Source organism: Cheilinus undulatus, linkage group 17 (assembly GCF_018320785.1).
Source record: "Cheilinus undulatus linkage group 17, ASM1832078v1, whole genome shotgun sequence".
Classification (NCBI taxonomy): domain Eukaryota; kingdom Metazoa; phylum Chordata; class Actinopteri; order Labriformes; family Labridae; genus Cheilinus; species Cheilinus undulatus.
In genome coordinates this window covers 19,598,812-19,621,836 of record NC_054881.1, presented here as the reverse complement: position 1 = coordinate 19,621,836, position 23,025 = coordinate 19,598,812, and the positions used below count along the sequence as shown (strand labels likewise).

The 23,025-nt window shown below is 39.1% G+C and overlaps 1 protein-coding gene across 3 annotated transcripts in view; it reads right to left on the bottom strand.

Annotated features, from left to right (window-relative positions):
* The window catches only part of cacna1bb (calcium channel, voltage-dependent, N type, alpha 1B subunit, b), a 245,563-nt gene that overhangs the window by 65,789 nt on the left and 156,749 nt on the right, over positions 1-23,025 (bottom strand). For all 3 annotated transcript variants that reach the window (XM_041810708.1, XM_041810710.1, XM_041810709.1), the window contains exons 22-28: positions 18,007-18,741; positions 14,442-14,647; positions 13,796-13,928; positions 12,554-12,683; positions 11,829-11,888; positions 10,953-11,059; positions 219-315 (exon numbers count right to left, since the gene is read on the bottom strand). In XM_041810708.1, the coding sequence (XP_041666642.1) occupies positions 219-315; positions 10,953-11,059; positions 11,829-11,888; positions 12,554-12,683; positions 13,796-13,928; positions 14,442-14,647; positions 18,007-18,741 (1,468 nt within the window). The remainder of the gene's footprint in view (positions 1-218; positions 316-10,952; positions 11,060-11,828; positions 11,889-12,553; positions 12,684-13,795; positions 13,929-14,441; positions 14,648-18,006; positions 18,742-23,025) is intronic.

The window sequence follows — 23,025 nt, the reverse complement described above, 5'->3', positions numbered from 1 at the left end:
TGTCTTTCAGAAGACTTTTTTTTTCTTTATTTGATCAAGAGAGCTGAAGAGACACAGGAAATATTGGGAGAGAGAGCATGCACCAAACAGAGTCTGGGAATCAATCCTGCGACCAGTGCATTGAGGACAGTAGCCTCTGTATACTGGCGCCTGCTCTACCAGCAGCCTTCCTCTGTGTTTCTATAATGAGAGTGTGGGTGACAGACTGGATACTGTACCTTCAGCTTGGGCAGACGTTTGATGGTCTTAAGTGGCCGCAGGACTCGGAGGACCCTCAGAGACTTGATGGTATTGATGTCTTTGCCTTTGGTCCCTCTGTGCAGATGAAGAGTACAGTTAGTTTCAGTTTGGGTTATGTCATAAAACCAATAAAGACAGCCGGTTTTAGTTCACCAGGTATGCCGCATACACAGAGAGATACCTGTTTGTATTGAGTTAGTGGGGAACATGCATGAGAGTATATTATGTTATTCTGCAGAAACAGCCAGAGAGGCCTTGAGTGTCACCATATTGTGTAATTTAAGCACTTGTAAGTAGAAATCTCAGTGTGCTGTTTTACAGGACAAGTTTCAATTTATTGTCCTTAGGTATTTTTTATTTTTCCTCCCACTTTTCTTCAGCCCATGTCAAACTTAGCATTTGTAAGTCATGCATAACAAAAAAATCCTTCGTTTATTAAAATTCTCAACCAAATACAAGAGTCTGTGTTCCTCAATTTAAAGGCCTTTTTGGTTGTCTTACCTGAGAAACAAGGTATAACATCACAGTTTTTCTTAGTTTTTAAAACAGCATATTCTTAAATATTTTTAATATGCAGCCATTCAAAGCCATACACTGGTTTTGTAGAATAACATCACACTGTTTAATTCAGTTTAGAGTGAATGCACAAAGAATCGCCCCTGGTTGAGGAGGCAGCTTCTTTGCAGGAACCACTGCTGTCAGTCACTGCAGACGATGCAGGTTTTGTTAACCAAACACAGAGTGGGAGAGGGCGTGGGGGTTTAAAAACTAGCTGTAATGCTAATAACATACAGCTGAGCCATCATTCACTCAGAGACTGACATTGGCCAAGGGCAGTGGGAGAGGGATTTTTAATTAATCAGTCACAAGTCCTCACAATGTGCCTGTCATTCTCCATAAAAAAACAGTTTCTCATTTGAATTTTCTTGACTTTAGAAAAATTGGAGAAATAAAAAGCGTGTGTGTGTAAATATGTGTGCAAAGCAATGATATCTTGTGTAAAGGAAGAGGAGGACAGCAGTATGGCAGGGAGAAGGAGGAGGGGAGTCTAAAAGCCCTGTTAGAGGCCCCCAGAGGCCCCCCTGCTTCTTACGCCAGCATGAAGTAGATTACAAACCGGCCAATGTTTTCATCCTTGGGGAGCTACTCCAACTGTGAAGAGGATGCTATTTACTCGAGCTAACATTTGTGAAAGATATAAAAGCACCCAAAGGCCACTGAACCAAGATTTAAGCTTTTATTAAATGTGTTTGAGTTCTGTTATCCTCATGGAGGAACCGAGTAAGTCTGCTCAACAGCATACAGATGTGGGCAAAAGTAGGACTGAACGATGGTGGGAAAAACTCACAAAGCAGAAACTTTCTTTCAGAGATAAACATTGTGATATCAAAATATAGAGGATGTCGTCGCAAATAAATGCAGTCATTTTTTGAGACTCACACATGGGTGATTAACAGATGAGGAATTACAGACCATTTAACCTTTGATGTAACAAAGAAGGATGTCAATGTAAATGAACTTTATACTGAGCCCTTCATGGCATTATCTCCACTTTTAGACATGGTTTTATTTACTAAAGGAGACTCTGCCCACTGGGAGAACCCTGAAGGGTCATTTATCACTTATTGTCCACTGAAAGGGCAGCATGGATGGCAATTCATTATATATTGTCCACTTAAAAGGATATAGACACTTTCTCTAATATTAACTATTAAGATGGCAATTCAGAGTGCACTTTATCAACTTTAGTCTATTTAGAGGGGACTTAAGAGACAACTTGTCAAAATTTCAATTTCTAGGGGCATTGAAGAGGAAATTTTTCAAATTTCATTCATTTAGAAAGCACCGAAGGTGGTACTTGGTTCAACTTTGACCCTACTGAGGGCACTTTGTCAGAGCTATTGATTATTTAGAGGGCACTAAAGGGGGAATTCGTTACATTTTGTCTAACCTGAGGGCACCCTGTCAACTATTGTCCATTTAAAGGGCATGAAAGGGGCAAATCGTCACTTTTTTCAACTCAGAGGGCACCTAAAAGGGAACTCTGTTAAATTATTTCTATTTAAAGGGAACTTATGAGGGTGGTTTGTCTACTATTCTCTATTAGGAGGTACCTTAAAAGACAATTTGTCAGATTTTGTCTATTTAGAGGGCATCTAAGAAGGGAACTTCATCCAATTTTGCCCACCTAGAGGGAACTTAAGAGGTAATTTGTCAAATTGTGTCTATTTAGAGGGACCTTAAGAGAGCACTTTATTTACCTTAGGGGTTTTAAAGAGGGCACTTTTTAACATCTTCTTATTTAGTTTTCAATTTAAACACAAATAAAAATCACTGTATAGTGCAACAGATACGATATAAAATAACAACCCCTCCTTCAAAGTCCACTTTTCCTCCCAAACTATCCCAACACCCTATCCTATCCCTCTGCCCCATCCCAAAAGATAAATGAGCAATCAACAATCAAGGTTGAGCTGCTGCACAAATTGAATCTCAAAATCATAAAGCTATGAGTTATTCTAGTTCTCTATCTAAGTAAAAGTTGTAAAATAGGATATGAAAGGAAAATAAATTCTTTATCCTTCATTCACCTGGAATGGGAAGGAGAGATGGGAATACTTCTAGTAAAACAGTGTAAGATGAAGAGCTAGCAAAGAGGGCACTTTTTAAATGATTTTTAAAAATAAATACACCAGGAGGGGTACACCGCTTGGTGTTTCTTCTCATCGTGTGCATTTGTGCAAAAAATAAAAAATAAAACTGACTGAAGATGTAGGTGGTATCTGAGACTTCTCTACAGCAGTAGGAAGCCTTTCTTGACCATCAGGTAGCAGTTCAATCCAAAAATCAAGGATATAAAAGTTTTCCATTTTCATTGATTTATATGCTACTGAACTGATCTTTTAACTTGGACTCCTGCAGTTTCATCCAAATGTAGAAACCCGGCAGCAGCAGCAGCAGCAGCTGTGCTCTGTGTGCTGGACTGAACCACTTCTGCTCGTTTACTGCTCTGGTCTTGAACCAATCACGAATAAATGAGTCTGAGTAGCTGGACATTCTGTCTGTTTCTCCATGATTGGCACTAAAATAGACTGTCCTCTCCTGGAAAATAAGGCACACATTGGCTCACTTCCAGGAAATGATTTGAAAACAAGGGGACCTGTGTTCATTAAGTTATAATTCTGTCACCTTTCAACAGCTGCTCCTGATTTACAATCAGGATGCACTCTCACATCTGATCACTGTGTCAGAGCCCTTATCAAACACTGTGAGGTTGTTTAGCTAGTGAAAATAAAATCTGAAAAGTAAAGTTTTATGTGATACATAATCTTAACATGTTGCATGGTTCCATTGCCTCCAGGCCTTTTTCTATCGTAGAACAAATCTCTATTCTACCAACATGGCATGCAGCTGTCATGCTCAGATGCCTCCATTATCCTGGCATGCAATCTGCAAAGTCAATGCCAGCCCTTGTGCTCAAGGACCTCCACACATTGAAACGGCATGAACAGACTCCCAATAGCTTTCAGAAGCCGCACAGGCAGGGAACATGTAATGTGTGTGAGCGTCTGGGTAGTGCAGATCTGCGCTGATTGCTTGTCTGACAGACAGATGAGATCATCCTAATAATACATCATGACTCTGGATCTCTCTGTAACCCCCTCCTGAGAGCGAGGAGCATTTCCTGTTTATGGATGCACGATATGACGTCCAATCAGAAGCACTTTACCTCCACATCTAAACAGGATGTACGAGGCTGCTTCAGTCTGGTTGTTGGAGGCAGGGAGACCATATGGGGGAGAGAAGTTAGGATGATTTTAAAGACCCTAGCAAGGATAAAAGCACTTGGTTTTTCGATATTAGACCATTAACTTTCAGCAGTGGAATATTTTCTTCAAAATAAATCAATAAAATAACATTTTGAATGCTAGCAGCTCAGGTGGTCTCCACCTATAGATATCCCTGCTTTTTTTTGTTGTTTCCTTAGCTGAAGAATTTTGATTTGATTTGGTTTTTAATGCTGATGTGCTTTGAACTTATGAATTGATTGGCTTACTACTACATAGCAGAGGAAAGACACAGCTGTGTGTCCTTGTCCCTTAAACTGTTTCTTTAACGCCCCCCGTCAACCTGTGGACCTTCTGTAAATATATCTTGGTGAACAAACTCAGATTTCATGGTGTCTGGACTATATTTAGGCATACCGCTATTTTATAGCGTGGTTGTGTTACAGAAGAGAACTTCAGGAAGGGATTGCTCCATCAATAAGTGCTATCAAAATGCCAAATTTTTGTGCCAACTGTTTGAATTTGGGGGAAAAAAATTCTTGAGCTACACAATGTCCCAGAAATACTGAAACTTTCAGGGAAAAAAGTTTCAAAATTCCCACCAAAAGGCCCCATTTTCTTCAGTACAATTTGTCATGGTTTGGTATGTTGTCGATCCAGCCATGCTCGTTGCAATGAGAAATACGTCTCCTTTAGAGATCGGGATCATTTGGGTCAACTTGGTTATAAGAGCTGGAGTGGGAGAAAAGCTGCTGGCTAGTCTGGCTAGACGTGCAGGAGTAGGTCTGTAAGTAAGGTCATTTGTGATTTTAATCATCTCCATGCCAGGCAAATTGGTCTACCTGTGGAACAAAATCCTGCTTTTGTAAAGTGTAGGGATCACATCTAATGTATGTTGAAATGCTGTTATGATGACTGCAGCATCAGGTCCTTCCTGCCCCCATCTGACATGTGTAAGATGTCAGGACTGCAAAAAAACCTACAGTAGAATTTTAATGGTTTTAATGATAATTAAATTTTAATGGTATTAATTTTACTGTGGTTATCAATAATACTAGTAACATTTACTTCCCTAGTTGGAAGGCAAGTAGATGTCAAAATTATAATCTCTGTCCTTCCTTTAAAAGCATTGAAAATGTTTTTTCCTTTCATAGACACTACACATGAACGGTAAGAAACACCTTTAAGTGGAATAACCACTCAAGGTGACTCTACACAAAAAGATGTAATCCTTTATTGATTTTCCTTTAAGTTTACTGAATAAAGAAGGAGAAGTGTAGGTGATGGGCGGGAGGGAGATCCCTATAATCCCTCAGTGATTTGACCAATTAAAATCCCTTTATCCAAGATTAAAAGAGATTAACAGGAAGGTAAGATGATCGAAAGGGAAGTTTAAGCTTTTATATGAGGAATATAATGAAAGACATTTAGTGCTGATTCATACAAGTGTGTGTTATAGAGGCTGTGTTTGTGCTGATCTTCTGAAAGCTATGAGGTGAAGTTCCCAATATTGTCTTTTTATTTTGGTGTATAAATATTGGGACAGGGAGATTTTCTCTAAAAGAGAGGAGAGGAAGAAGGGAGGGAAATCATGGCCGTATTTGAAAAACCTTGAGATGGAAGGTGGTTAAATTTGTCAGGATGAAGGGTAAGAAATTTTATTCTGAAGAATTGGAGGGAGGAGGGTTCTGTGTTTCATATGTGAGGAAGAAGGATCAATAAGAGGATCAATGAGCAAAAGATAGATAGGGACAGTTCCCACCTGGCCACGCTTTGTTGCGATCTGATGAAAAAAAGCAAGGATAAGCATACAAAGACACGATACACAGATACCACCCACAGAAATAGAGCGAGCAAATCAGGTGTATAAAGTGAAGCAGAAAACAAATGAACATTTGAAGCCGATATAAGGAGGAAACAGTGACGAGACACAAATAGAAACATTTTAACTAATTAACCTGTGAAAGAGCAAAAGCAAAGACAAGACTGATAAATTATTAGAGGGATTATGTGCACAGAACATTTAAATAAATCACTTTTATAGCAAGAGGATAAACATGACATGAAGGACGATAATTCAGCATGGACCCCAACAGGATGAGGGAATACGATTAATGAGACAAGTATCCTGAATGCTCACACTGCAGCCGAAACACATCCTTTTTCATGAATCTGCTTTCAAAGATGGAAGATTTTATACTGAATCTGAATGCTCTAATAGTAGCATATGCGTTTTTAACACTGGATTTTTTCGATATTTCAGATCGTTTTTGCAACAATGGCCAGGAGTCCTCTGGACTACAGAGGAAAAGGATCACCAGGTTGTTGTCATTATAAAGTTCAAAACCCAGCATCTGTGATGGTGTTGGGGTGTATTAGTGCCAACTGCACGGGTGACCTGCACATCTGTGACAGCACCATTTATACTAAGAGGTATATAGTACAGGTTTTGGAGCAACATGCTTCTGTCCAGGTAGGCGCCTTTGCAGGGACGTCCCTGCTTATTTGGGGGAAACACTGGCAAGCCATGTTCTGAATGAGTGGCTTCACAGTGAAAGAGGGCGGAGCCTAGACGCTGTCTCCCATTGTCAAGGTATGGTGCATTATAAAGCACATAATAGGACAACGGAAACCCCACACTACTGAGAAACTAAAGATGTAAATCATGCAAGAATGGAAATGAGATCCACTTTCGTTACTTTAACAATCAGTGTTTTCAGTCCGCAGAAGCCAACAGTGCTGTTTAAAGAAAAGGTGAAGTCACATACACTGTAAAACTGAACAAGCTGAAACTGCTTAAAATTTTTGTTGAAACTGAGTATGTCAGCTTTTTTCAGTAATAGTGATAACTCATATATTTAGCAGTGTGGAAACTTTCTTACACTTAAAAGTTTTGTTTAAATCCAACTCAAAACATTTTAAAATGCTTTTTGTGAAGCTATGTGGTCTTTATACATGCAATTTTCTCTTATTTCTATCACATTCTTTCATCCTGAACTTAAACGCCACCCCAAGGGATCCAGGGATAACAAATGACAATAAGTGAAAAGTGCACACTGAACCAGGAAGTCCTCTTCCATCGTGATCAGTATACCATTGACTGTATATTATAGTTGCTCCCTATAGGTCTTCTATAGGACTTCTCTAACTGAGTCAGTAACTTCAGCCATGGTGCAAATGTGTCTAATGTGTAAAGATATTCTGGTAATAATAAAACAAAACCCCACTTAGAATAATTGTGTAATGTTTACTTAAAGCTAAAAATGTGTTCAATCAACTAAAAAAAATAGAGCTGAAATAGCTGACTTGGATTTTTAAGTTAACATGCCTTTTTTTATAACCTTCAACTGTTCAGTCTTACAGGTGTCATTCATGTTGCAGGTATTAAATTCAGAAAGTTTATATATTTTAAAAATTCAAAAAGATTATCCATTTGCACATCAAATATCTTTAATTTGTGTTGTTTCAGTTGAATTTAGGTTGAAAGGAACAACTGTTTTCTGTTTTCATTCACATCTTACAATGCGTCCCAATGGTTTTGGAATGTGGGTTTGTGCATTTTTTATGCAGATTATACATTTACTCATGATACTGACCTTAGTCTTTTAAAATTTTTGGTGTTTGTACATTATTTTCAAAAATCTTATGTGGTGGACGTCTGTCATTTTCGTCTTGGAGAGTGGTGTAGCAGCAGCTTTGTGCCTTTTATAGACCAGCTTCAACTAGTTCCTTACAACCAAATTTTAAGAAGGAAGGAAAATCTGCATTAAAATATCCAAAATTATTTTAATTATTGTATTTAGAGGTCATAAATATGAGTAGGTATTCCTAAAATAAGAGTAGGGGACAGTTAAAGCAGCAGTACTGTAGGTTTCTGAGCTGTTTTAGATGGAGACCTTAATGGTTTAAATGTATGATCATTCTGAAGGCTGATTTGAATTTCTTTAGCAAGTTTGAGCTGAGACAAAAGTTTGTAAGAAAGCAGAGTCACTCTGTTGGCCTTGCAGTGTGAACACAGCAGGTTTGCATACTGAAAAGGTGGATGCATGAAAGATACAACGGGAGAGACAAGCTGCTGAACAGGAAGTGAATGTGGGTGGGAGGGATGAGGAGGAGGTTTAATCTGATAACCTCAGGATAAATGAATCTCACTGGTTTACCTAGACCAGGAGAGGGACAGATCATTAGACTGGGGTGCTAAACACAATGATGCTATTATAATGTTTTAAAAATGCGATTTATGCCTATAAATGAGCAGTGCATTAGTGGTTTAAAAGATACTGAAAGCTTCATTTATATTGTACTTTAGTTTTGTGTCTGAAAATGCTTTATATTAACTCTTATATTAACTGTGTGCTTATAATAGACAGCAGCACTTAGATCCTTTGTTCTCACCTGAAATACCTTTCTCTCTCATGAAAGCTTGAACCTTTGAAATGGTTGCCTCTGACTGTGCATTATGTACAGTATATTGTTCCCGCTAATACACAGAAAGTATATCTGATAAATAGAGAGCAGGTAATTGCACTTATGCAAGCCCAAACCCAGATGAAACACAAACACGGTTACATAACACAAACAGAGAAAATGCCAGAATCTTTGATCGTGACTGTGGTGGAGATGATAAGAATAGAAAATAACAAAATATGACATTTGTTCAAACATTTAGCATAGAGAGAGGGAAGGCTGCTGCAGACACGTCTCCGAGTCAGAAAATGACACCGGCTGAGATGGACAGGAAGGAAAGCCGGATACACAAACAAACAAACAAACAAACAAACAAAGAGAGCAGGCTTTACCCCATAAGGCTCCTGAAAGCAATCCAAGCAAGCAAAACAAAGCAGCAAGGGAAAAAAGTGCAAAAGAGAGAAGACAGAGACGGTCAGCAACAGATAAAAGACAGATAAATGTCAGCTAGCCAACGAGAAGGAATCAGAGCAACAGAGAGGAGTACAAGGAGGAATACGCAGGAGACGAGCTGTGGACTCTCAGGACAGTCGGTATGAGAAATAGCAGCAGACAGAAATAACTGACAGCACATTTTGAAACAGAATAAGATATCACTTTCTTTCTCTAGAGACGTTAAACACAAGTCTGGAGATTCAGGGGCTCATTAACATCTTTATACTGTGGCTTTAGGCAACATTTTCTATGGGCTGGAAGGCGTCTGTTAAAATCATGTTACAAGACACTTCAAAGAAAGATTTGGTCTTCAGTATGCCATGAAATCAGTAAAATGCTACATCTTTTGAAGGAAGTTAACCCTCAAGGACGGAGTGTCCAAACTTCTATCACTTAGGGCCAAATATATAGGACTGGGCCACTTTAATATACATCACTTTTAAGTGAAATAGCATTAGTAAAAAAAAACAAAAAACAAAAAAACAAAACTATTATTCACCATGTTGTACATGTTCCATACTGTGTTAATAATGTTTCAATTTAGTCATGAAAAAGGCATGTCAACAAATCCTTCTTCAGAGTACTAAGAATCACAAAAACAATCACAAGACCAAGGTGGCCCATTTTACTGTTAGAATTAGAATTAGAAAGAGTGAAAACTGACCACAGGCCACGAGCGATAGCTTTAAAAAAGACCTGATCAGTGCTTAAACTGGACCAGCCCTCATCCAAAAAAAGGCATACCAATGAAAGATTTCTGACCTTTTAAATCAATGATTATACAGAATTGTCATTTCACAATAACTGCCAGAGCTCTTGGTGCAAATCTTGAAAGTTTGAAGAGAAAACTCGCCAAATCACAGCTCAAAATAGTCAGGAGAGGAGTAACAAATGTGCCACAGACAAGTGTAGTGCAGTTCAGCCAAAAAGCTGTGGGAGCTTTTCTCTCTGAAGGTGCAAAGTGGGCTTTAAAAAAGCAGAATAATGCCGTTTAAAGTGTTCTGATATATAAAATTATCAACTTTAGACAAATAAATCACCCACAAATGCTGCTTTTTTATCAAAGACAGACAAAATAGACAATGAATATCTGCTTAACTTAAATTATTTAAGATGTCAATTATTGACTGCAATGGGTAAATCTTAATTTGTAACTCTACATTTCAACCAAAGTTATTTCTGCAGAGTTTTTAGCAGTAGGGGTTGCAATTATGAGGGATCTGTGATACCAGCAGTCTTCTTATCTCCTCTGGTTCTTTCCCTCCTAAACTCTAAAGAAACAACACTGAGAACAGGCAATTATCAAACAAGCTGTGACAGATGATTTAGACTTTATGTTACAGTAACAGACAAGTCTGGCATAAGAATGTCAGTCAGATAAAACAGGGAGAAAAAATATCCTCAAAATTCACAAGTCATTAAATGAAGACCAGAGCTTGGCACATTTCTATTACTGATCATTGATTATCAGCATTTTTTAAATGTAGGCCTTAATTTGAAAAATGATTTCAAAAACTTGAACTTTTGTTAAATTTGGTGGTAACACTTTATTTGAAGTTTTATTCATAAGACTGAGATTATGCTGTCATAATCATGACATGACATCTGTCATTAACATGAATAGGGCTTCATGAATGTTGCCATTAAGTGTCATTAAGTGTCATTCGCTAAATTATGACACCTTTGCCTCTAAGTTGACATTTTTTTCGGAAGGCATAATCATGATAACTTGACATTTGCGATAAAGGTGTCATAATAAACAAAAGTTAAATGTTTGAACAACTGCACCCAACTCTGATAAACACAAAGAAATGTTTGTTAGAGCAAAGAAAGCTAAAAGCAGGAACACAGAGCCAGCCAGCTAAATAACGGCTCAGGTGTGGATATTAGTGACTGCTGTAGCACCGTGTGGTGCAGCTGCAGCTTTCCTGACAGACATTAAACTTAAAGCTCTGCTCTAAGAGAGAAGGTAGCCTCCAACACATATAGATTACCACAGGAATATAGGGGAAGTTGACTTACGAGCAGGTGAAGGCGACAAGGGCTCCGCTGACCACGATGAAGTCCAGAATGTTCCACAGGTCACGAAAATAAGAGCCAGGGTGGAGGAGCAGTCCCAAATCGATCATCTTGACCAACACACACATTGTGACAGAATAATTCTGAATCATTATTCAAGATAAAATAGCCACATTCACTTCCTTTAAGGCTCCTTAGAATATAACTGTGACCCTAAGAGCTCAGTTTATAATACTATTCTCAGTCACTTGAGCTATAGGGTATGTCTGTTACACTCTATTTGAAGGTGCTTGTAATAACTGTTAGTTAATAGTTAATACGAAATTTATAAAACCTTATAAGACACTTAAAAAATGAAAATTAACACTTCAAAAAAATTAAAATATCAACACATTACAAAAGGACAAGAAAATTTAACAAAAAGGGTCTGTGACTTATTTTGCGTCAGTCTAGGGGTCCTTACATTACAAAGTAAAGGAAGCAGCAACAGAAGCATTTTGCCTCAGACGCTGTAAAGCCAAGTAAAACTAAAATAACATTTAGCCTTGCCAGCAGCATATTAATACTACCCAGTGTTAGCCTCCTACTACCTAGAGTGTTAGCTTCATCAGTAAACACACAGTTCGTGCTGTGCAGGTTCAAAGACTGTCAGACATTTAAATAACCCCATGCTTAATTTGTTGAAATTATGATATTTCAAAATGGTCCTATAAGATGATCAAACAAGGTCATTAAAAGGCTGCAGAGACTGCGATTATATAACCAAAACATCTGACAAAGTTTTAGCCTAACTTGGGATCCCGGGTGTTTACCAAAATTTTGCTTCGTTGGCGTTCACAGATCAAATAAAGTGTACCTTTATCTCGACAGCTTCCTTACCTTAATCACCATCTCAAAAGTGAAGACTCCAGTAAAGACATAATCCAGATACTTGAGAACCTGAGAGAAGAGGGAGAGAACATCCTGTGAGATGACACGTCACCAGATGCATGACAGATGTTTTTGGTTTAAGATAAGGTGAGAGTGGATGCGAGTAAATCTGATATGCACAACGTGTTCCTCTGCCTCGTCAGACTTCCAGAGCTTTGTCAGCTTTGCTCTCACAAACATCCTGATCATCCACACAAACGGCACTAACACACAAGATAAACAACAACACAGGCACATCATCACCTCAGATTCCCTCTGTGGGCCTGACTGGAGTACGAATTAGTCGTGCTTGTCTGTCACAAGGCAAAAACTCAAATCATGTCTGAGTGCATTCGTCACCTCATTATTTCTACAACAGACTTTGAGTTGTGTAGAGAATAAAAAGCAAAGAAATATTTGCTAAACTGAGTTTGTGCTGCTTTTTTGGTTTCATTAGAAAGACTTTTCAGTCAGAGAGAATAATTACCAAAATTATGCAGAAAAGCTTGTTTATTTTGTTTTTAAACCACTTTTTGCCCCCAAAACTGGCAAAATAATCAGCCAGTAATCCTCAAAGGAAATCCTTGTCTTCTTTTTGAGCATTCTTGTGCAAGAATTGGTCATTTTGTTCATCTCTAACAAACAGTGTTTGTTGTGTGCGTCCAGATGTTTGTCTAGCTGTCAGGCTGACTCACATTGTTGCGGGGTGCGTTGGCTTGCACAGGGTCTTCTGCTGCCAGAGCGATGCTGCTCATGGTAATGACGATCAAGATGCACATCTCAAAGTAGCGTAGGTTGACCACGTAGTGACACAGCCGTCGCACTCTGCAGGACAAACACACAAATGTGGAGGTACACATAGGGATGTGACAGTTCACCATGTTGTTCAGGACAGCATACCCCTCGCTGTCGTAACAAAGAGGCACAGACTTTACCTCAGATGGCCCTGAGTCACGCGGTGTCTCAGGGTCATCTGAGTTAAAAATGCATTTTAATCAGGGCTGTCAAACAATTAAAATTTTGATCATGATTAATGCCATCCTTTTAATCACATTTAAAAATTTTAATTTTTGCATACAAAGTGTTATTGTGTAATTCTGGATTTTTCAACTGTCTGAAACTGAAGTTTAATGATTTCCTGTTTGAATACAGACCTGCTTTAATAGGTATATCAAAAGTTTTAAAATGATCTTAACCACATAAAACGGAACTTGTCATGGATTATAAAGGAAAGAAAAGTGTGGAACAGTCTCCTTATTGGCCCAAGGACAGCAAACTCACCTAGACTTATTAAAAAGAAACTCAAAATCTATTTCAGTAGACATCTAACTGGGTTTTTAATCTGTTTTTTAATTCTGCCCTATTATTTGTGTTTGGGATACTGTTTTATTACATTTTATTCATGCTTTTGTATTTTCATCTTGTTTTAACAGCAAGTTTTTATAATCTTGTGATGTTGGGCACTTTGGGCTGCATTTTGTATGAAAAATTCTAAATAAATAAAGCTATCCGCCTTTTTGTGCATCATCATTTTTGGACTTTTGTTTTTTTAGTAGAGTGTAGGAGGCATAGGTTATTATACCTAGCTTAGCATTAAGGCTAAAAACCAAGATCTTTGCATGGCACATGGACCTGTCAAACTTCCAAACTGGTTTTAACTCAGCTGCGCAATCCAATAAAACCAATCCAACAATACAATCTGCATCAGGGAGAAAAACGGCAAACAAAACTGTCTTTCATCCTTTAATATGTGCAGAACTACTTCCAGGAAGCAGGGCCTTTGGGGGCAAAAATGACAAACTTATAGGTTAAAAAAAACTGTAGGTTGAATCGTACTAATAATCATGTTTATGAACTTCATGCTGTTCTTAATGATAGTGAAATTATCAGCTGTGTTTCACTTTGCTCCTCTCAGTCCTCTCTCAGGTCGGACTTACGGGTTTGTCACCCCGAAGACAAACATAGAGCTGTAGGGAAGGATCTGCCGCGGCCCGTTAGCTGCTTCCTCCTCCTCCTTCAGATCTTTCTTCTCCTCGTTGAGTGGGAAGTTGTCACAGTCGATGTTGTTCACTGTGGGAGAAAAATCACTCAACTGATAGGAGCACAAACAATAGTAAATAATTATTTTTACAGTGAAATTAAATCAATTAAGAGGTGATGTTCAGTGGATCAGAAAATCAGCATTATTGACTTTGATTAGAGCCCCTATGGTGATGTTTATCAGTGTCCTTTGAATGATTTTTTAAACTCAGATTAGTTTCCCTGACATTTTGTCATCACATTAATGATTTCCTCAGCAATAGTTATTTATTCAAAAGTAATCTTTGATGTGTATCAGTTATAACCTGTTCAATACTAAGATTTATAACAGAGTACCTGCACATCTATTGAAATTTCCTACAGGTCTGCTTTTAGTGTGAGCAGGTAAATGTTATCGTGATCACTAAACCAAGGGTAAAAATAGAATCACACTACATTTCCCTCCATCCCTTCATTACCCCAACAGTTTCAGCAGATGGTTGTCCTACATCAGCCTGGTCCCACCCAAGGTTTCTTTACATGGCATTGATGTGCGATACTCACTGGGTATGATGGTGGTTTCTCCAGGCGGGGCGGTAATAGTAACAGGGATGTGGATGGCATTGCTGTTGAGGCCGGCCTGGCTGGCCCTGGTGGAGTTCTTCTGGTTGTCAGCATCCTCTTGTTTGTCTCCGAGACTCAGGCTGCTCCGCATCGGCTGCAGGGGACTAGAGGCGAGGCCGTCCTCCTCAGCATCTGGATGTCTGTCCCTAGAGGTAGAGAGTGCATCATTATTCTCCGCTTATAGGGAGCTTTACGCTTCTTCTGACAAATAAGAGCCTTACACAGAAAGTCTCAGTCCTCCTGGGAAACAGACCACAACTTAAGAGTGAAACAAAATGAAGTGGACTTTTATAGCAATTAAAACAGACATGGTGCTTATGTGTGACTGAAGCTAGTAAGAATGTCTATTTCTCTAACAGACTGCCATTAAATATGAATTTTTTATCCAAAAAAAAATCCACTAGAGAATAAATTAAAAACAGTCCAGTCAGAAAGGGGCTAATCTGCTTTAAGGCATGTTTAGATGATGGTCTGGCATTGCACTGTGTTGCTTGATCCCTGCAATGCAGCAAAACTCTGCAAGTCTTTCAGAGTCAGAACCAGTATTAGCATCATCTGCTATTGTTTTCAATAGATAATACAATACACAGCCATAATAAAAGGGCTATTATATATTCACACCATTGTGTTTGCTTGACCAGGCGTCAAACTGACCATTTTCTTAAAGCCTCAAAATAGATACTGGCACTTGTGCTAATTATGTTGAATTTTGTTGTGCCCGTCACTGGTATGTGCTCCCTTGTTGAAACGTACCATATTGTATCTTACTGTATTGTATCAAATCATATTTGGTCATATCCTATTGTGTCATGTTGTATCATATTGCAGTTGGTGGCATCACAGCTGGTTTTATTGTATCATGTCATATCAGAATTAGTTATCATACTGCATTGTATGATGTAATGTTGAATCATATTGTTTTTGGTCACATCATAGTTGGTCATATCATATTGTTTCATAATCCTTTTGTATGACGTGTGCTGTATTGTGTAGTGTCATATAGTATGGAATCATATTATTGTGTTTAATTGTATCGTATTTTGCTATTTCGTATTGTATTGTATAGAGTCATATTGTATTGTAGTATGTCATATTGAATCAGATTGTAATTGGTCGTATGGTATCGTTGTACAGTTGCAAGAAAAAGTATGTGAACCTTTTGGGATTTCTTGGATTTCTGCATAAATTGGTCATAAAATGTGTTCTGATCTTCATCTAAGTCACAACAATAGACAAATACAGTCTGCTTAAACTAATACCGCACAAAATATGATATGTTTTCATGTTTTTATTGAACAAACCATGTAAACATTCAGGGTGCAGGGTGGAAAAGTATGTGAACCTTTGGATTTAATAACTGGTTGACCCTCCTTTGGCAGCAATAACCTCAACCAAACGTTTCCTGTAGTTGCCGATCAGACCTGCACAACGGTCGGGAGGAATTTTGGACCATTCCTCTCTACAAAACTGTTTCAGTTCAGCAATATTATTCAGATGTCTGGTCTGCATCGCTCTCTTGAGGTCATGCCACAGCATCTCAAGCGGGTTGAGGTCAAGACTCTGACTGGGCCACTCCAGAAGGCGTATTTTCTTCTGTTGTTGATTTACTTCTATGCTTTGGGTCGTTGTCCTGTTGCATCACCCATCCTCTATTGAGCTACAGTTGGCGGACAGATGGTCTTAAGTTTTCCTGCAAAATGTCTTGATAAACTTGGGAATTCATTTTTCCATCAATGACAGCAATCCATCCAGGCCCTGAGGCAGCAAAGCAGCCCCAAACCATGATGGCCCCTCCACCATATTTCACAGTCGGGATGAGGTTTTGATGTTGGTGTGCTGTGCCTTTTTTCTCCACACATAGCGTTGTGTGTTCCTTCCAAACAACTCAATTTTGGTTTCATCTGTCCACAGAATATTTTGCCAGTAGTGCTGTGGAACATCCAGGTGCTGTTTTGTAAACTTCAAACGTGCAGCAATGTTTTTTTTGGACAGCAGTGGCTGCCTCTGTGGTGTCCTCCCATTAACGCCATTCTTGTTTAATGTTTTACTTATTGTAGATTTGTCAACACAAATGTTAGCATGTGCCAGGGCCTTCTGTAAGTCTTTAGCTGACACTCTAGGATTCTTCTTCACCTCATTGAGCATTCTGCACTGTGCTCTTGCAGTCATCTTTACAGGATGACCACGCCTAGGGAGAGTAGCAATAGTGCTGAACTTTCTCCGACTGTAGACAGTCTGTGTTACTGTGGACACATGAACATCAAGGCTTTTAGAGATACTTTTGTAACCCTTTCCACCTTCATGCAAGTCAACAATTCTTGATTGTAGGTCTTCTGGGAGCTCTTTTGTGCAAGGCATGGTTCACATCAGGCAATGCTTCTTGAAAACAGCAAACTCAAAACTGGTGTGTGTTTTTTATAGGGCAGGGCAACTTTAACCAACACATCCAATCTCATCACATTGATTGGACTCCAGGTTGGCCGACTCCTGGCTCCAATTAGCTCTTGGAGAAGTCATTAGCCTAGGGGTTCACATACTTTTTCCACCCTGCACTGTGAATGTTTACATGGTTTGTTCAATAAAAACATGAAAACATATCATTTTTTGTGCGGTATTGGTTTAAGCAGACTGTGTTTGTCTATTGTTGTGACTTAGATGAAGATCAGAACACATTTTATGACCAATTTATGCAGAAATCCAAGAAATCCCAAAGGTTCACATACTTTTTCTTGCAACTGTATATCTTATTGTATTATCATGTCCTATTGTATTGTATTATCATATTCTATCATATCGTATCCTATTGTATCATGTCTTATCGTATCAGATGGTAATTGCACATATCTTATCATACCCTGTTTTATCAGATCAGATCAGTATTGGTCATATGGTATCGTGTCATGTTGTATTTGGTTGTATCATTGTTAGTCATATCATATTGAATCATAATTGGTCATATTGTATCATGTCATGTAGAAACATCATAATTGGTCGTATGGTATTGCATGCGTTGTGATGTACCGTATTCTAATTGGTCGAATCTTATCTGGTGGTAGTGGTGGCATCCTATCGCATTCTATCTGAACTGGCTGATTGTCAGAATTGGTCTTATTGTATGGTCTTGTATCGTATTATAATTGATTGAAAGGTATCTTATGGTACTGTGGTGTATCGTGATGTATTGTATTGTATTGCTAAGACAAGAGTTGAGTATGCCAACACAAGCTTGTTTTTAGGGGCAGAAGAGGGGCTCTAACTCCTTAATATGCATTTAAATGAGTTCTTTCTTTAATTTCCTAATTCAGCAACCATTACTGCAAACCCCCCCCCCAAAAAAACAACAACTGTGGAACAAATTTTAGGCCATACTCCCCAACCCTTTATTGTATTGTATTGCATGTTATGATATTCCATCATATTGTGTTTTAGAACAACTACTTTTCCCACACAGGAGGAACCCCTCAAAAACAACATTATTTAAAGGATTTAATGTCTGCAGTCTTACCAGTGACCTCTGGTCCCATTCTTGTTCCTCTTACAGTCGTCTCCGTCCAGTGTAGACTGAGCTCTGAGAACCCGTGAGCAGCGTGCCTTTCTCTCTCCATTACTCTCCCCTCCTCCTCCTCCTTTCATCCAGCGCTCCCCCTGTGCACCATTAGCTATCATCCCATTTCCCTCTTTTGCCGTTCGATGGGTGTGGTGGTGTCGATGGCCCTTTTCTTCACTTCCTCTCATGCCATTGGTCTCCTCTTCAGGTGAGCCAGCCTGATGGTGGTGCCTGTGTCCTTGCCCTCCTTCACGACTGTGGCTCCTCTCTCCTCTCCTCTCTTTCGTCTGGATGCCGTTGCCGTTCGGATCTCTGCTCCTGCTGTGGTGGGTGTGGTGCCTCCCTCCCCGGCCTCCGTTGCCTCCATCTCTGCTCTCTCCGTTCTTGTCTCGGTGCCGGTGATGCTTCCTGGAGTGTGAGTGGAAACTGTCTCCCATCCCGTCTTCAACCTCTTCCCGACCATCAGGGAGCTTACTAGGATTCTCGCCGTCTCTGGCGTCCACCAGCAGTGGCCGGTCCAGGTGAGTCTTCATGTCAGGATGGAGGTGCAGGGCAGTGGTCATGCGGAGGCGTTCCTCAGGGTCAAGCTCGTTGAACAAGGCCTCGCTGCTCGCTCTCAGGTTGTGCCTCCTCAGCTGATTGGTCCTCTGCTCCCACACTGACATGGACTTTGTCGACCGCTGCTGCTCCTTACTGCACACAGGAATCAACCAAAAGGGACATTAACAGCATAAAAAAACTCACTGTTTGTTTTATATTCAATTATTAGTGGGGGATTTAGTTGAACATCCAGCATCCACAGTTTCATCCATAGGCGCACCACCTGGTAATTATTCAAATGTTGCGTCATTTCACTCCAAACATAAGGCCCATAACAAACAACAGAAAGACAAAAGGTGGTCTATGGATGCGTCAGCACAAATGTTCCCCATGGTAAAGATTTCACTTACCATGCCTGAATGTTACAAGGGAAGTCACTCAAATTTCCACTGCTAAATACAAATACATTTCTGTTCCTGAGTACCTGAGATGGTGACAGTTATTGAACGTTAAACATCTATAGTGTGTTCATTATGAAATTCCAGGTTTGGGCCTCAGGAAAGAACTAGTTCAGTCAAACATCTGTGAACTATAAAGAGGTATGTGTAATATATTTGTAATAGTAAAAGTAAATTATCAGTAACTGACCCTGAGATGCTGTTCATATGTTCATATGTCTGGAAAAGACGTGCCTCTCTTGAATGTGAAAATCTTCCCCAATCTGACTATAGAGAATTCATCTTGCCAACCCTTCAAGCTCTACATGTTTAATCCACCATGGTCAGAATCAGACTCTGGGCATAAGGTCACTGACAAGGAACATGGATAATGGACTGAGATTTTCCTCAAATTCTTGTAGTTCTCCAGTAAATACGCACTTCGGGATGAAGGTATAGCTAGCTAACTCAAGACTGTTATAATAAAAATCATTTGGAAGTCATTTGGAATTGAGCTTTAGAATCAAGGATACAACTCAACTTAGTGTTTTTTATTGTTAAGGAACCCCGATGGGTGATTGAGCCTCCTATTTTGCACTGTTTAAAAACACCCGGACCTGAAAGTGATAGAAGGTTTCCAGTTATCTAACTCAGTAAAGCAGTTCTCAGTCTTTTCTCATTTATAGAAACTTTTTTCCAACATAAAAAGGTGTTCTGAAACCAATTTCTGATTTAGCTTTACACAGACTTTCACTTTCATCTTTTTTCCAAGGCAAACATCTAATGCTGGCCTTACTACTTTCACAGAAAGTGTGACGCCGTTTTCATACTTTGGCTTTTCAAGGTTTCCTTTTCAGAACTGTTTAAGTGGCCTTGCAGTGATTGAAATTTTGGTGAATAAAAAGATGGGTGCAATGAAATAAAACCTGTTTTGTACACTTTAAGCAACCTTGTATGTCTGACAGAGCTCCCTTAACTGATATGTTTTTAAATAGAAAACTATCCCTGTTAAGCTCTCAAAACAAAAACACCTAAATATTTGCTCTCAGACACTTCTCAGGCCTGTAAGGGAAATTTTGCCAACAGTAATTCCCAGCAACGGTCAGAAAATAAACTGAAATGTAACCTGAAGTTGTTTGCATGACATTCCTTCAATGCGTTCACAATCATTAGAGTTATATTTACAGACAAGTTAAGCTATGGTTGAAGCTTGATTAGGATATTTAAATGGATTACTGTCCTTCTTCTATACAAGCACAACAACAGAATATTTGTATTTACAGAGGCATGTCTGCCTCTGCTATAGTAGGTGTTGATTATATACTGTATTAGCTATATACTGCAGGCTTTTTTCCTGTTTGCCTCACTTACAAGTCAGCAAGTGATAAACTGTTTGAATGGTGAAAACAGAGAAATTTTACATTTGAAATGCACACTATCCCTCATTCTTTTAAAGGTATCTGAAGGCAGACAGTGGCATTGACATGCTCATCAACTTCTTGTTGAATGCGTGGCATGGAAATAGAGGAGCATATGCAATTTGCTTAGTCTAGACAGGTTCTGATTGAGGTGTTAACATGCAAGACTAAATCCAGCTCTACTTGCATTATCCAGGTCTGTTAGTCCCACTTCGAAAAATTCCATTAAGCATCGTTTTCAGTCAAACTAACTGTTAAAATGCAGTTAAAGAGTATTTACACATTAAGCACAATTGTTTCGTTCCATGCCTGGCTGCGATTTCTCACCCCTTTCTTCTCCCTTGCTGGCCTGCTTTCACATTAGTAGCAATATTTTTGTGTCTGAGCACATTTAAGAACATATTCTGTTGGATACAGTAGGTGCCAAAATGCACAACATGCATCCATTTTCTTCTGTTTATCCGAGGCCAGGTAATGGTGGCAATAAGCTATGCATGTCAACCCAGACATCCCTCTCCCCAGTTACATTTTCCAGCTCCTCCTGAGGGATTCCAGACCAGACAGGAAATGTTGTCCAAAGCTTAACCTCCTCCACCCCAGCCTCCACCTTTATAGCATAAAGCTTGTTGCACCCTCATACTCAGATTAATGCTACAATGGACTAATTGCTTTTGAACTAATCTAATTATATTCAATGCCTATTGCCACAAATATATCTATCCATATGGGTTCTTTCAGCCATGCACTCCTGGAAAGTCAAAGCATGCTGCTTAACTAACCCAGAGAGCATCTTTTGAGCAGAGCCTTCCGATTAAAACTGCATATTTATTTTGCAATCAAATGGTTAAATGTATGAAGAGAATGTTCCTGAGTGAAAGGTGAGTTTTTATTATTTTAAGATACCAACAACCTCTTCCTCTTCCACATCTACAGTGCCACTTAGAGGATGAAATGGGCCTGTGCTGTAGTCAAACTAACAGAACAATAACACCTTTTCCAACTGCATCCAAATGTACCAAGTGTTTAAGTCCAACTAAACCATATTCATGTTAGCATAGATTGAATTTAGTAATTCTTTCTGTTCTTCCAATCCATACTGGCTGGAAAGAGATCCCATGCAAGTGCAATCAAAATCTAAGAAAAGCACAAAAACCACACAGGTAAAGCTAACAGTCTTCAACAGTCTCCTAATGACAATATAAAGCTACATTATGTCTGTCTCCTAAAGTTATTATTCTAAAAAGCAGTGAAAACTTAGAATTGTTAGTTATGTAATGTGATAAACCTTATTGATTTTACATGCAGATAGATGAACATTTTAGTTGTGTTGGATTCTGTCATGTGCAGATGGGGCGGCAGGGTGTTGGGTGTAATGGCCAACATGTATCTCCATTAAGGAAGGCAATAAGCTGCTTCCTGTATTGAGAAGAATATGGTTAGGGGTCACACTCACAGGTGAAATGAGATTATCTGAACATGACTCTCTCCCAGTGTGAGTAGAATAAATGATAAAATCCCCTGATGTTTGTATGAGCGCACTGCATACTGTTTTTACACAGTATGATTTATTTACATGGGGCTTTATGGGTTAGTTAAGTTTGCTCCATCTGGTCACCTGTACCTCAAGATTCGTCTGGAGGGGGAGGTGTAGACAGTATACATCCTAAAAGACAGACAGGAGACAGAGAGAGACAGGAAACACAGAGGACATGTACCCACAGACAGGTGAGAAAGACACATATACAGGAAGTGTGCCTATGTCCACAGAGAAAAGTGAGATGTGTAACAGGGAGGGGGTTATAATTTTCTAAGAACATAAACACTGGAGCTGGGGGTCTATAATGGTGTGGCATGTACTGTAACCAGGCCTGCCCACAGATCTGGCTGTGCTCCTGAAAAAATCCAGAGAATGGGCCTCCCAGTTGAGATATATTGATCAGTGAATCTATGTTGGTTCAGTAACATTGGTCCTAGCGTCCTGGCTAACAGTTACCTGATTTAGAGCTGAAAAGCGTGGCAGGCTATTATCGGGTTAGGATGTTGGAATTACTTGTTCATGGCACTTTTAACCAAGTTAACCACATTTTCTACCCATTTTTGCCACTTCTTTTGACAATTTTAACCCATTTTGCTGCTTTTTGACATTTTTGTCACTTTTTTGCTACTTGTAACCCATTTTTGCCACCTTTTTTTTCATCCATTTTGACTTTGTTTGACCACTTTTTGCCCAATTTTGCCACATTTTTAACCCTCAGATAACAATTTCCATTTTCTAATAAATAATGAGCTATATAAGCAAACGTTTGCAAATGGATGAATGGGAAATCTGGTATTAGATGGCTTTATGAAAAATTACTCCATTCTTTCATTTCAAAATGCTTGTTGAAAACTCCACTAAACTGGAAGTCTTGGTAAAATCTCCTCATCTCAAACCTCTTAGCTTGACAGGAAGCCTCAAAAAGTTGGCAAACATTCCTGGAAGCTATACTGTTCTCTGATTGGAACAATTACAAACAAAATGAATTTGCTTTTTTGAAGGCATAACAACTCAATACAAAATCTCTTCCGGAGAGATGAATCAA